Source organism: Balearica regulorum, chromosome Z, assembly GCF_011004875.1.
Source record: "Balearica regulorum gibbericeps isolate bBalReg1 chromosome Z, bBalReg1.pri, whole genome shotgun sequence".
Classification (NCBI taxonomy): Eukaryota; Metazoa; Chordata; class Aves; order Gruiformes; family Gruidae; genus Balearica; species Balearica regulorum.
The window spans coordinates 63,010,492-63,026,176 of NC_046220.1; the positions used below are offsets into that span (position 1 = coordinate 63,010,492).

General features: G+C 42.2%; 1 protein-coding gene across 4 annotated transcripts in view; it reads right to left on the minus strand.

Annotated features, from left to right (window-relative positions):
- Positions 1-10,542, minus strand: part of SREK1 (splicing regulatory glutamic acid and lysine rich protein 1) — a 37,856-nt gene extending 27,314 nt beyond the window's left edge. For 2 of the 4 annotated variants that reach the window (XM_075739838.1, XM_075739835.1), the window contains exon 1: positions 229-362. Coding sequence is in view for 1 of the 4 variants with exons in the window: in XM_075739834.1 (XP_075595949.1) it covers positions 229-362; positions 10,060-10,220 (295 nt within the window). In the remaining 3 variants the exon portion in view is untranslated. Of the gene's footprint in view, positions 1-228; positions 363-10,059 lie in introns of those variants that run through there. The other 2 variants (XM_075739837.1, XM_075739834.1) reach the window with 2 other exon arrangements.
- Positions 10,543-15,685: the final 5,143 nt, after the last annotated feature.

A 15,685-nucleotide genomic window follows, 5' to 3' on the forward strand; every position in this document is an offset into this window, starting at 1 on the left:
TTATCATAATCTAAATCAACTATCTTTTTTCTAATGCTGAATTTCAATTTAATCTATATAATTGTGTTTCTTCATTCAATTTTCAATTTTGTTTCAAGACTTTTTTTCAAAAAAGCAATAAAATAAAATAAAATAACAACAAAGCACCACCTCCTTACATGGAAAGCTTAAAACAATTAGCAGACATGACAAAGACCAACATTAAAAAAGAATGTCTAAAATACCAACCTTCTGCGCAGGGCACAACTATCAAAGCTCTGTCAATAAAAACCGTGTTAGTTAGATGCTGGGCCACACCAACACTCGATGCTTCACGAAACTTAATATAACATACTTTGGAGGAAAAAGCAAGAGGTGCGTTGCTGCAAGACAAAAGGAAAAAAACAGTTAGTCACCTTAAATAATTCTATGTATGTATTTTACATTACTATTACTCCTTAATAAAAAAATAGGGTTAGACTTCCTGAAAAAGTTAGCCAGAAGGCGACAGTATAGAAATTTACTAATTTGCCTACTTACTACATCACTGAAAAAAGCATAGCATAGCAACTCCTCCTTTTTAATGGAAATTTACAGAAGCCAAAATCCCAAATTAACAAGGCTAATTTTCCTAAATCTTGCTAAACAACATTGACCAGTGCATTCCAAATTACTGTTGTAAGTAGCATATTTACTTCACATATTTGTCAAGTAAAAAATTTACAGTTTCTCTTTTTTCCTCCAAATAATCCTTGTTTAGGAAAGTCAAACAACAAGCCCAGTCATTTTTAGTGGGTCCTTCAGATAATAGCCCATAATAACCGATACTCTTTCTTAGGTCTTCATGAAAGCAGTTTTGTTAATTCTTGTTAAGATAAAAGCAGTTCTTGAGAGTTCCTTCAAATGTCAGGTCCTAGTTCACTAATGTAAGAAAAATCCTTTTTATCATCTGCCTTAGTTTGGCATAGTAATAGTATGCATAACACTGGAAGAGGTAGGAAAAATTTGCTATTTGGCTAAAAGAAGGAAGAAAACTTGTAATTTGCTTTTCCATTAGAAAGTATACCAAGAGAAGTCAGAAAGCACAACATGTAAACTTTGTAATCTTGATCAGAACCAAAGAAGTTTGCTTAAAAAAATGTATTCCCTAGTCAAGGTTTGTAACCTTTATACAAGCAGTTTATTTCTTCATATAAAGGAAGAACACGTGAAATCTTCAAACAATGCCATAGGATGTTGCTAGAACATCAGCAATTTCCATTTGAAAAGACCATCTGTCTTTTACCAAAGCAGTAACTCATGGAAAATACACTGCATAAACTGTCCCTCCCTCAACAGAAACAGAAACACTTGTGAACTTCCTGGAAGTACCAGAAGCAGTTCAAGTTTAGCCCAACTCATCTTGTAGTCCCTCGAATTCCAAGCAGGTACTCCCAAAGTTTTTGTAAGGAATTAATTGGACTTTAGTATTTAAATAAAAGCTTAGAAATTGTAGACACATTATTTAACCATATTAATTGCATAAATGATACAAGAACTTAGTCTGAGGCAGGCAGACTGGTATGTTTCAGGTTACCAGAAATGGTAATGCCAGGTACCTGGCAAACATGCTGGAAAATTCTGTGAAAACAGATACACTGAGGAGGCAAAAATAAACAGGGAATGGGTGAGACATAAATACGAAAGACAACATTATACAATTTAGAAAAACATTGCAAGATGATATTTCTTCTGCCTATTTATTTTGTTTGTAGTGACCAATGTTTTCAAGTTTCCACATTCAGGAAGGATATAATTGTGTAGAATGGCTTGTGAGCCACCTGTAAGGTCTTGGTTCAGAACAGTTTCCAACATCAGAGCTGTCAGCAAGTTAGGACTTTCTCAGAACTCAGCAGAAATCTTTGCATACAACATTTAATCTTACATATTCTGAAAAGCCAGACTTGGCTCACTGCAAAGATTTTAATGGCCACATGGGTTTTTTGTTTGTTTAGGTTTGCTGGGAGGTGGGGTGGGGGTGGGGGGGTGGGAGGAGAGGGTGTTTTGGGTTTATTTTGTTCTTCTTTGGGGTTTGTTTTTAAATACACATGGCAGTGTTACAATCCAAATGCCTGAGGCCTCCACTGAAGATTCTGCGGTCCAGACTGTTAAAACACTGCTAATATCTCCTGGGTTTTTTCTTTTTTTGTTTTCATTGCTAACTCAAGAACATAGTTTTGTTCCAGGCCCCATAAATAATCCTTATAAATGTCAACATCTGTAGAGCCAGCTCCGATGAGTATTTTTTTATAATATTCCCCCCCCCCCCCCCCCCCCCCCCCCCCCCCCCCCCCCCCCCCGTACTTCCTGGATTTCCATCACAAAAGCTATGTGGAAAGTATGTTAAAAATATTAACATCAGAATACTGCTGCAAATGAGGCTCTAAAAAGAAGTCTTGGTACAAAGTGTTTTCTGAAGGTTCAGAAGGAGAAATTCTCTGTAAGGAGACCACCTCTGCTGACAACACATCAATGCTGCATCTACATCAACGGAGATGATTAAAATCCAAAAGATCTAAAATTCCAAAAGGTTTCACAGTGATTGAGTCTTCTCTTTTTACAAAGTGGGCCTCCTAAACCTCCCCAGCAGGCTTCTTAAGAAGTCTTTCTTAAAATAGAAAAGTCCTATTCTGCTTTAATTCCTTTTGTTCCATTTTTTTTCTGCTAACCTTTTCTGAGGCTGAATTGAGGTACAGTCATAGTCTTCTTCCTAGGGTTACAAAGCACTGATGCAAAAAAGCAACTTCTACATCTCTGATTCAAGGTTACTATAATCCAATTTCTTTATGAAAGCAAAAAACCTCAAAAAGCAAATATCTAATGGTATTAAGACATTTCTGCCATTTTTATTTCTTTTGTAGACAAACAGTAACATCCATCTTCCGACAGGAAAACAACAACTAAAAACATTTCATAAAAATGACCTATTCAGAAAGCCATAGTGAAAAATCAAATAAAAGGCTACAAAACGTTCCTCTCAGTGTCCAGATTTCCTCAGGGCGGTGGAGGAGACAACAGAAATTAATACCATATCAAAATAAGATGTTATGGAATAATTGTGCAGATCACATTTAAAAAAGACTGTGTGTGCTTTATCTCAAAGGCCTTATCTACACTGCAGCCACTGCAGAATATAAAAATGTCTAAGAAACACTTGTGTAGTCCAGCCTCCAACACCACTCCAGACCATCCAGAAGCAAACAGTATTACACAGCAGGGCTTTCAACACCTAATGGAGACAGTTTGTGCCTCCCTGCTTTCAAACAACTCATTCTGCAAAAACCCAATTGTTGTTCAATAAAGCTTTTCAATATTTAACTGTTCAAAAACCCTCTTGCAGCCACATTTGAAGGCGTATCACTACAAATGTAATTTTGAAGGCTTCTCTGAAACAGACCTCAACTGGATGACGAGCGTAATAAAAGCATGACTGGGGCTAAGAATCTGATTACAGACGTCACTGGTCTCCTAGTAAGCTGAAAAACAACTCTGAGCTGTATGAGTGGTTGGCATATAGGAGTACATATCCAAGGCAAAACACCTGTCACACCCTGCAAACCAGCTGCAGATTTCAACTGTACTGCAAACTGGAAGTGATCTATAAAATCTGGTCTTGTTCAGAACTGTGAGAAAAAGAAGCCATACTTCATCTTTCACAAAAGTCTATTTAAACAGCCAACAGAAAGGTTCAAATTAATACTTTCTTGAACAGTGGATTTTGTGATCACAGAATCATAGAATGGTTTGGGTGGAAGGGACCTCAAAGATCACCAAGTTCCAACTCCCCTACCGTGGGCAGGGACACCCTCCACTAGACCAGGTTGCCCAAAGCCCCATCCAACCTGGCCTTGAACACTTCCGGGGAGGGGGCAGCCACAGCTTCTCTGGGCAACCTGTTCCAGTGCCTCACAGTAAAAAATTTCTTCCTAATATCTAATCTAAATCCACCCTCCTTCAGCTTAAGGCCACTGCCCCTTGTCCTATCACTCCCTGCCCTTGTAAACAGTCCCTCTCCATCTTTCTTGTAGCCCCCTTCAGGTACTGGAAGCCTGCTGTAAGGTCTCCCCAGAGCCTTCTCTTCTCCAGGCTAAACAACCCCAACGCTCTCAGCCTGTCTCCACAGGAGAGGTGCTGCAGCCTTCTCATCATCTTTGTGGCCCTCCTCTGGACTCGCTCCAACAGCTCCATGTCCTTCTTATGCTGGAGACTCCAGAGGTGCACGCAGTACTCCAGGTGGGGTCTCACAAGAGCAGAGTAGAGGGGCAGGATCACCTCCCTCAACCTGCTGGTCACGTTTCTTTTGATGCAACCCAGGACTCCCAAGTCCTTCTCCGCAGGGCTGCTATCAATCCATTCTCTGCCCAGCCTGTAGTTGTGTTTGGGATTGCCTTGACCCATGTGCAGGACCTTGCACTTGGCCTTATTGAAGTTGATGTGGTTCACAAGGGCCCACCTCTCAAGCCTGTCAAAGTCCCTCTCGATGGCATAAATTTAAATGTATATAACTTTAGGCTGTCAAAAGCAAGACACAGCAAAGATAAAAAAGTTTCAGGGAATATTCTACAGAGCAGGAAACACGTATGCTCTTGCATATTCAAATGTCGGCATCATCACGCAAGTATGGTTTCTCAGACACCTTTTGTACACGCAGGCTCCTTCCTACCTCCTCAATGGTCTCTGAATTCCCCCTTGAGCTCAGTAAGCACTGGAAGTTTTGCAAATGCTAAACGGAGGAGCTCTTGTTAAACAGTGACAGCAATTCTCCACTCCCAACATGGGAATTCAGATCTCTTAACCAAATCAGGACCATACACAGGTATTTAAAACTTCAGTTTTTCTTCAGACTTTGTGACAAAATACCACTGTACCTGACAGCAAAGCCCCACTAAAACCACCCTCTTCTACACAGCAGTGGCAAATCCACATGGAAGCCCTGGTGTATAAGAACTCTTAGTACATAAACTAACTCTCTTACACAGGCTGTGTTTGCAATATTATTTTCTGTTCTTACTGACTTCTTCATCCTTTCTAACCATAATTTTCCATTTTTATATACACCCATAACTTGTCTTTATTTAAGTTCATTTAACTTCAGGAAGAAACCAGAACTCATTTGGTAAAATCAGAAACCCGCAATTCAGTCATCCTTACTTTCATTTCTGACCATCTTTCATACAAAGTTAGCTTAAAAAAAAAAAACCAGGCAAATTCTCAAAGAGTCTCTAAATACCCTTCTTCTCAATGTTAAAGCTCTGTTTATGGGACAGGGAAGAACAGATGACCAGAAGGCTTGGTAATGAATTGGAATAAAAGGAGTCTTTTATTCCAGCACTGAATGTGACCCATGGCAGTCTTTAAGAGGTAAGTCTTACAAGGAAAGGGTTAAAAAGGCCTCATGAAATCCAAGTTTCTTGTGCAAATTTTTGACACCAGTGACCAACAAGGTTAAACCAATACAGCAGATGTAGGGTCATAAAAGATAAACTCTGCTGGTCTCTTTAAGATCAGATAATCAAATACACATGAAGAGTAAAATGAGTGGATTAGAAAAAAAAAAAAAAACCAACAACAACTATTTTACCACCTCTACATAACTTACACTTGTTTACTGATGTTATTTAAGGTCCACAAATAGGTGCTTTTAATTTTTAGACTAAAGTTTCAATGGAAAGCCTTCCAGAGAGCAGAACAGTATATAGCTGTACAATCAAGTCAAATTTTAAATTTTCTTGTAAGAAAAGAAGTAAATACAAACAACAGCCACCAGTAACAAGCATCTCTGAAAGTGATGAAGCATCAGTGAAAGATGCTTCATGTTAATGGTTTTTCAATTAAAAGAAATACTGCTTTCAGTGCCAATGAAGCCTCACTGCCAAGTAGCTAAAATCAGGATGATGACCATATGGAAACAACTTCTTCAGTGCCAAGAGTTTCCGATGCCCTCAACACTGAATTTGAAGGTGGACTACTCACAGTTCGCATAGGCCTCTTCACAACGTAACAGTAATAATAAAGTAGCATTGACTGTCATCTGCATAAAGTGTGAAAGCCTCTCATATAAAATACAGAAACTTCCCCATGGAGAACTAGCCTTTCAGGAACACGGCAGGTATGAAATCCATCCTTCTTAAAGGGATGTCTGATTAGCACTGGCTGAAGAAACTGAAGGGATTTGATCAATGAAGATAAAACATAAAGTGACAAACTACCAAAAAGCATAGCGTGATTTCACACAACATTCATAAAAAAAGTTCTCACAATCAATTTGAGATATAAAGTAAAGGACCCTAACAGAAACCGCAGTCTTAAGCTATTAATTGCTGGGAAAAATCACTGGGTTCAGGAAGGTTGCTGGGAATACTGAAGAGTCATCTTAACCTGCATTTTATTTAATGAGTTAAAAAACTGAAGTAGTTTATCTCTTCCTCTCCACATTTTGCAAGCTTACAAGAACTTCAACTACTCTAACATTAATATGCTTTCTATTTAATACAATCTGTAACTAATTATATTCAGCAATTGAGACTTCCTTCTAGTTTAAGGCAATTCTCTGCTGCGTCCTATAAAACTGAGGTAAATGTCACTGACAGGAAAAATGTAGAAAATGGGTGAAAAGGAACTCTTCTAATAATGCTAGTTCAGACAACCATAGCATTAGCATTGTACTATCATCACTGAAGTACAAAACCCATAGGTGCCAGAGCCATCATCCTGACCAGTAGCGATAAGACATGAGCAGATGGAATGCATCTGCGTCAGGGGAAGTTCAGATTGGACATTAGGAAAAGGTTCCTCACTGAGAGGGTGGTCGGTGTGTGGAACAGGTTCTCCAAGCAAACGGTCATGGCACCAAGCATGTCCAAGTTCAAGGAGCATCTGGATAACGCTCTTAGTCATATGGTTTACTTTTAGGTAGTCCTGTGAGGAGTAAGGCATTGGACTCAATGATCTTTATGGGTCCCTTCCAACTTGAGATATTCTATCATTCTACTTCCTTTCAATTACAAAAAGTAGTTTCATTATTAAAAAATCTGAGTATTTAATACAATCAGATTTTATGGATTAGACTTCAGCAGATTGAGGAAGAAAGTAGAAGGCTGATAGACATGACTGACTTGTAAGAGGTGAGGGATAACTTGTACTTTTATTGGGAAAGATCATAGAGAAAAGGGAGTTTATGCACTTTATATGTGTTTATGCATGTACATATACATCTGTATATATATATTGTTTACAGTTATGCATTATCAACAGAACCGGAAGATCACATCCATTATATATCAACATGCCCAGCAAAGGCAATGGGTTTACAAATAATACAGTGAATTCCTTAACATGAATGCCCCTTTTTTATATATACATGAAATGATGCATACAGAAGAGAACACAACTTCACTCTGCTCTGCAAACTCATGCTTGACTAAGTAAAAACATTTTGTTTGTAAGCTGAATATTTGCAATACAGTATTAAGACAGAAAATAAGTTGCAATTCTACAAAATGCAATATGCAACTTTATATCACCTCATTGCTTAATCTATTAAAGAAGTGAGGATAATACTCTTTTAATACATCATACATTATTCTTGAAACAAGAATTGTTGGGTTTATATTTTTAAGTATGTATTTCTGTACAAAGGCTAGCAAATGGGGTCCCAAACTCAGTGAATGCTTTTATTTAACGTAGATAACGCAAATACTCTCAAAAGAATGAAAGCTACTATGTCCCCTTCCTCTTATTCCTCAGCATGAAATAAATTAAAAAGAGCATACTAATATTTGTCCTTCAGTAGTCAATATCCATGAGACCTCTAGTTCACTAATTCAACTTAATGAATTATGTTATTCATCTGGAACAGGAGTGAAAAGTGAGTTTCCGGTGTTCCATGAAGCTAACAAAATTCATGATCTAGAACACGTGGGAAGTTTGGATTTCTTACAGAAAAGAAAAAAGGCTAAAAGCTTTTTAAAGCTAAGACTAAGATGATTTTTTTTGTCTGATGTTGATTCTAATGTAAAAAGCAAACTTCTCATTTAATTAATAGAATAAAATGATTTTAAAAAATCTAGGCCTGAAATCATTGAATACTTAAGGAAAAAACAGGAGCAGAAAACAATTCTAGCAAATTGCAGACATCTACTGTAGCATCTTTTTGCTTGGGACACCTTTGCTTCCACGCACTCATCAATGAAACACTATTTTCTGAATTTATCGTAATATTATTCAAATATATTTTCAGAAAGTCAGGAGGACACATGTCCTTTTTTTGTTTCACAAGAAGGACACTAGAACAAATACTTAATTTCTTCCCATGGTAATAATTTGAAAGGTCAAATGTCCATAACTATTAGGCAAGGAAATCCGTATTTCTAAACATTATGCATAAAAACTGTAAATATACCAAGAGTAAAGTAAGTGATCACAATCCTGCATCCTATCTCTGAAAACTAAATTCATTTAGAACAGATGTTTAAGCATTATAACCTTGACATTTCCAAGTCAAACCCTACTATAGTACTGGATTTTAGTATTTTATGTGTATATACACACTGGCAAAATGTTATACATAGGCACAAACATTATTTGCATGTGTATATGAAGAAAGTTTCTATTCGCCTTAACGTCTGTTATATAACTTAGTGAAACATAAGAACAACAGCTATGACAAAAAATATATTCAGTCAGGAGAAAACTCATGAGTATTAAGATGCAAATGTGGACTAAGTCCAAAGTAAAACCCTAGTAAACTGTATAAAAATCACCATAAATCTATTAAAGTGTTTAAAACTCAGTAAGGCTGCTTTAAGAACATCTTTACTTGAACTGATGCCTATTACATATACTCTATATACATATTAAATCGTATTTTTCTGAATGGTCCTCATTCAAACCTATTCAGATGTAATGTAGTAACATAAAAATGGATAAATACCAATTTTTTTGCTATTTAGTTTTAAAAATTCAAATTTTATTCCTCTGAACATGTTCTCTGCATTACAATTAAAATCTGGGTGTGAATGACTCACTCTCCTTTCTGCTATTCCTAGTTTATGTTCATAAGAAAAAACAAAAGATAAATGGGTTTAAAGGACACATCTGTCATTCATTTCCTAGTACAACAGATGCATTAAGAAAAAAATTCTTTCTTTTCCTCCCCTGTTCTGTTGATCATCACCTCCTTGGGAATAACAATATAGTTATTTCGCGAACCTCAGTATTTCCCATCTGAGCGCATCCCTCGCATGCAGCTGACATAATAAGAACAGCTCCAGTTTAGAGAAACGTGTAATGTTCGTTATTAACTTTCCTTTACTGCACAAATCTTATCAAGGCAGGTTTCGTCCCTCTGTGAACAGCTATTTTGGCGTCTGTTCGAGAGGCGCCTTCTTGGAGAACAGAGCCCTTCGAACAAAACAAAACAAAACAAAACAAAACAAAAAAAAAAAAAAGGAAAAGAAAAAGAAAGAAAGATTGGGCCCTCCCGCCGGCACGCACCGCCCGGGCAGCGCGCCCTGGCAGCCAGCCGCGGAGGGGGGGCGGGTCGTCGGGCCTGGGGCTCTCTCGCCCGACCCACCTCAACTCAGTCCGAGGGAAGAGAAAGATGGGCCACAGAAAGGGGGCTTTCAACGAGGAGAAAGAGACCTGCGCCGGGGAAAGGCTGCGGGGCAGCCTGGGAGCACGCTTCTCGCCAGGCCTCCGGCTGTGACTCAGTGCTGGCACCCCCCAGCGGGCGGCCGCAGCCCTCGCCGCCGCCAGGGCAACACAAAACCCGCCGCTCAGAAGATGCCGCGGCTGCTCTCCTCCTCCGGGCCGGAGCCGCCATCTTAGGTTCGGGCGAAGCTCCTTTCCCCTACCGCTCCTGCCATACAACGGGGTGGGACCACGTGACCCCCTCCCCGAGCGGGAGGCCCTGGTGCCCATACTCAAGATGGCACGCAGGGCTTTCTGCCTCTTCCCCTCCCTCCACCCTCCCGGCCCCTCTAGGCCTCTTCCTCCTCCCAAGTCTCTATCGCTCCGGAGGCCGGCGCGGGCCCCACTTACTCCGGGGGATAGAGGCGCAGCTCCTCGATATCTCCCAGGAACCCGAAGAGAGTCCGCATCTGCTCACTGGTCACTGCCGAGGACAGGTTCGTGACCTGGATGACAGACGTTGGGCCCAAGGGGAAGCCCAGCGGCACCCCGATCCCTCCGCTGTTCATCATGGCGGAGCCTGCACGACCGCTCCGTTCGCGGCGGTGCTACACGCAGCCGGGGAGGCGGACCTAACGACAGAGAGGAGCGCGCGGCGCCTGCCAGAACGTCCTAGCGCGCGGGCGCTCTAGCGGCGGACTCGGCTGCTCCCTGGCGGAGTTTCTGCGCGGGCAGGCCGTTCGTCCCCTGCCGGCTGGGGCTCCCGGGGCTGCGGGCGCCCCCGACCCGCGCACACCGGCCTCCGCTGGTCCGGCTCCGAGCTCAGCCGCAAGCGGAAAACCCTCGCTTCCCAAGGAGCCGGCCGGACCGCCGTTGCCGGGGCGGGACCAGCGTGGAGCCTTGGCCCCGCCTAGAAAGGGGTGCGGGCCCGCGCGCACGGCGCGGCCGTTAACGGCCCTGGCTTCCCCGCACATGCCAGCCGCCGCAGGCGACCGGGCCGCAGGCCCTGCGGGGCCGCCGCGGGAAGGAGTAGCCCGGGCGGCGCACGCAGCCCCCGCCCGGGGGGGTCGAGGCGGTTAGATCGCTCCATCGCGGTGCGGCTGTGAGCGGCTCTGACTGACCCCCGCGCCAAGGCGGCCCGAGAACCCCGCTAGCTGGTTTCCTTCAGCACAGCGAAAGGATTCTCAGTTTAAACGCGGAGTACCAAAAAGTCTAGGTACAAAACCCCACCTGTAATAGGGCAGGGTTGGGTCCATTAATTGATTTGGCATGAAATCCACTGAACGCTCTGCCAGCAAATGAAAATGTGCCCACAAGAAATGAAAGAAAAAACAGATTTCCCATTTAAATACTCTTTTGGTAGCCAAGTCCAGTAAGAAGCGGTTTAATTACCCTAGGGAATAAACCCTTGAAAACACCGTAACTACGGTTAAACAGGAAGGGGTTGTAAGGGAGTAAGTTTTTAATTGTTTTGTTATAACGTCACTGGGAATCTATCCCAATTAAGTTGATTTTTACTTGGAGTTACAGTTCAAGTTCTCTTTAAAAATTAAATTTGCTGGAGAAAATGAGATTGAGCTTTATGCGTGTAGTTGGTCACTATTAGTGATCTAACTGCAGTCTTCCTTAGGTGGTAAAGAACTCTACATCTTGGAATGGAAAGATTTAAGGTTTCAGTCATAAATATTTTAGTTTTCAAGACTTTCCATACCCCAAACCTGAACTGAGAAGGGACTGAAGTATTTTTGAAGCTATCTGGGCTAAAAAAGATTGCAAATTTGTGATACTTCCCTGAGCAAGTAGGTCAGTTGTTACAGAATCTCCACAGATAAGTCTAGGTAATGCTTCCTTTATAGATGCTTAATATGTTACAGAGTTTTAAGTAATTCCAAGCAATTGTCAGAGATTTATTTTGTTTAAAAATACGCACCTTTCAGGTAGTACTTATTTCAAAATGATAATCAGTGCACTTTTTTTCTAAATGGAAGCCATAGTCCAAAAGTACAAGGTTTAAGAGCAAAAATCCTTTCAGCCATCCTGGTAGCTTTTAATTGGCCTAAGTTTAGAGAAGTTTAACTGGATAATCAAGATCTTTTGTTTTATATTGCACAATATTAAACTCTGGTATGTTTATTCTATCTATTGGAACATTACATAAATATTTCCTGTGTTTTGACTAGTACATCTCATCCAAAGATGGTTAGCAGAGGCAGAGAAGCTGCTACTGCTTAGAACATTCTTGTCCTTTCTCCTTGCATCTCTCAGTGGAGGGTGCCAGAAAAATGAGCTCTAAAATTCACAAATAGAAAACTTCTGTGATGTTAGCACTGCCTGGGATACCTTCCTTCAGGTAAAACCTTTAATAGTACATATGAAATTCTGAGCTACTGGTCTGCTTCCCAGAAACAAAACAGATGCAAAACACTCTTTAAATTTTGTACTTGTCAGTCCCTGCCACAGGACAAAATTAGCTTGGAAATAATACAAATAAATAAATTAATTTGGATTTCAGAATAATAGCAAAAAAAAAAACCCAAACCAAATGCCAAAAACCTTGGTTCATAAAGGCTGCCATTGAAATGCCAGAAGCAAGCAATTACTCTATTTTAGCCAAATTGTTCAAAATTTAAAAGTATTTAAGAACCACTCTCTCTTTTATGATAAAAAACAGAGCTATTGAGAAAAAAAAAAGTTTAATAAAATGGGTAGATGTGCAGAAGGGAAATCAATATACAAAGAGTGCCCTAACATCATCTCTCTAATCAACAGTTAATAGGCCTGCATTATCATCTTAGGGGTTGCTGTAGGCCATGAGAAAACTTTACCTGTGCTCTAAGTGGATTAATACATGTAGGAGCTTTTCAATTTTGCTTACCTGTTTCTGGTGCACTTAGATTCGGTAAATAATTTTTTTCATTTTACCTTTACCTTGCTTGTATGGGCAATGATGTCAGGTTAACTGGCAAAGACCAAGGCATTCCATGCCTGCAATGCAGAAATCCTTCACTTATCCCAGCTAGGGATCCCAACATCAGTCTCCTGATAATCCGCACAATAGATTTGACTGAGCTCCAATCCTAGAACTCTAACCATGTGTGTTGGTTTTGCATGGCAAGGTTTTGGTAGCGGGGAGGCTACAGGGGTGGCTTCTGTGAGAAGCTGCCAGAAGCTTCCCCTGTGTCTGACAGAGCCAATACCAGCCGGCTCCAAGATGGACCCACCGCTGGCCAAGGCCAAGCCAATCAGCGCCTCTGTGATAACATATTTAAGAAAGAGAAAAACAATTAGAGCTTTTGCAGCCAGAGAGAGGAGTGAGAAGATTTAAGAACATCTGCAGACACCACGGTCAATGCAGAAGGAGGGGGAGGAGGTGCTCCAGGCACTGGAGCAAGATTCCCCTGCAGCCCGTGGTGAAGACCATGGTGAAGCAGGCTGTCCCCCTGCAGCCCATGGAGGGAGGATGAGGGGGTGTAGAGATTCCACCTGCAGCCCGTGGAGAACCCCACACCGGAGCAGGTGGAGACACCTGAAGGAGGCTGTGACCCCGTGGGAAGCCCGCGCTGGAGCAAGCTCCTGGCAGGACCTGTGGATCCATGGAGAGAGGAGCCCACGCCAGAGCAGGTTTGCTGGCAGGACTTGTGACCCCATGGGGGACCCACGCTGGAGCAGTTTGCTCCTGAAGGTCTGCACCCCATGGAGGAGACTCACGTTGGACAAGGTCGTGAAGGACTGTCTCCCGTGAGAGGGACCCCACGCTGGAGCGGGGGAACGATGAGAGGAGTCCTCCCCCTGAGGATGAAGAAGTGGCAGAAACACCGCGTGATGAACTGACCGTAACCCCCATTCCCCATCCCCCTGTGCCGCTGAGGGGGGGCGGAGGTTGAAGCCGGCAGTGAAGTTGAGCCTGGGAAGATGGGAGGGGTGGGGGGAGGTGTTTTAAGATTTGGTTTTATTTCTCATTCCTCTACTCTGTTTTGCTTAGTAATAAATAAGATGAATTCCCTCTCTAAGTTCGGTCTGTTTTGCTCGTGACGATAATTAGTGAATGATCTCTCCCTGTCCTTATCTTGACCCATAAGTTTTTTTTTTCACTGTACCTTTTCTCCCCTGTCTAATGAAAGAGGGGAGTGATAGAGCGGCTCTGGTGGGCACCTGGCCCTCAGCCAGGGTCAACCCACCACACCATGATTTCAGAAAGCCGCTTGCAATTGAAGAGTTACCCAGAGTTGATGGGGTGCTTGGGAGAGCAGCTTTACAATCGTTGCGTTAAATTCTCAAAAATATGTGTTAACACCTTTCTGGAAGAGCAAAGTTATTACTGAAAAATTCCTATTGTTAATATGTAAAAACAGTTTTCAAACTATGCTTTGAAGAGAACTGATTTATCAGCAACCATTGTGTAGTCAAAATTCTTTTCATTTCCTTCAAAATTGGTCCAGAAACTGTGTGGAACTTTGCAATTCGTAGGGGATACCTTGCTGAACACAGTTTTCAGATACTGTGAAAGCAAATGAGAAATGATAAACCATGTATCAACAATATACATGTTCAAAGGCAAATAAGCAATCCTTTCTGAAAACAGAAAGTGGGGGTTTTTACAGGTACAGGGCAAATCTCGGAATATGGAGCACTTGCTCTTACAACATACCTTTTCTGTTTCATTAATCAGCTGAGTTTTTCCTGTGTATAGAAAATAATCTTCCCCTAAAACTGCATCATTCCTTCTTTTTTGTAGATTCTAAAAAACAGTATCAGTACGTTAGCTTTACAGAGATCATGAAATGTCCAGGGACATCAAGGACAACAAGAAAATTTTCTTTGTCAGTGATAAAAGGAAGATGAGGGAAAACGTGGGCCCCCTCCAGAATGTAATGGGAGACCTGGTTACCCAGGATATGGAGAAGGCTGAGGTATTCAACAAATTTTTTGCCTCAGTCTTCACCAGCAAGCACTCAATCCACACTACCCAGGTCACAGAAGGCAAAGGCAGGGACTGGGAGAATGAAGAACTGCCCACTGTAGGAAAAGATCAAATTTGAGACCATGTAAGGAACCTGAAGGCGCACAAGTCCGTGGGACCTGATGAGATGCATCTGCCGGTTCTGAGGGAACTGGTGGGTGAAGTTGCAAAGCCACTCTCCATCATATTTGAGAAATTGTGGCAGTCCAGTGAAAAAGGAAAAGGGGAAACAACTCCCATTTTTAAGAAGGGAAAAAAGGAAGACCCAGGGAACTACAGGCCGGTTGGTCTCACTTCTCTGCCTGGCAAGATCATGGAGCAGACCCTCCTGGAAACTATGCTCAGGCACATGGAAAATGAGGAGGTGATTGGTGGCAGCCAACATGGCTTCACTAAGGGCAAATTGTGCCTGACAAAATTGGTGGCCTTCTATGATGGGGTTACAGCATTGGTGGACAAGGGAAGAGTAACGGATGTCATCTGCCTGGACTTGTGCAAGGCATTTGACACTGTCCCACGTGACATCCTTGGCTCTAAATTGGAGAGACATGGATTTGATGGATGGACTATTCAGTGGATAAGGAGTTGGCTAGATGGTTGCACTCAATGAGTTGTCAGTGGCTCAATGTCCAAGTGGAGACCAGTGACGAGTGGTGTTCCTCAGGGGTTGGTACTGGGACCGGCACTGTTTAACATCTTTGTCAGCGACTTGGACAGTGGGATCGAGTGCACCCTCAGCAAGTTTGCCAACAACACCAAGCTGTGTGGTGTGGTCGACACACTGGAAGGAAGGGATGCCATCCAGAGGGACCTTGACAGGCTGGAGAGGTGGGCCCGTGCAAACCTCACGAAGTTCAACAAGGCCAGGTGCAAGGTCCTGCACATAGGTCAGGGCAATCCCAAGCATGACTATAGGCTGGGCGAGGAATGGAATGAGAGCAGCCCTGAGGAGAAGGGGGTATTGATTGATGAGAAGCTCAACATGAGCCGGCAGCGTGCACTTGCAGCCCAGAAAGCCAACTGTGTCCTGGGCTGCATCAAAACAAGCATGGCCAGGAGGTCGAGGAAGGGGATTCT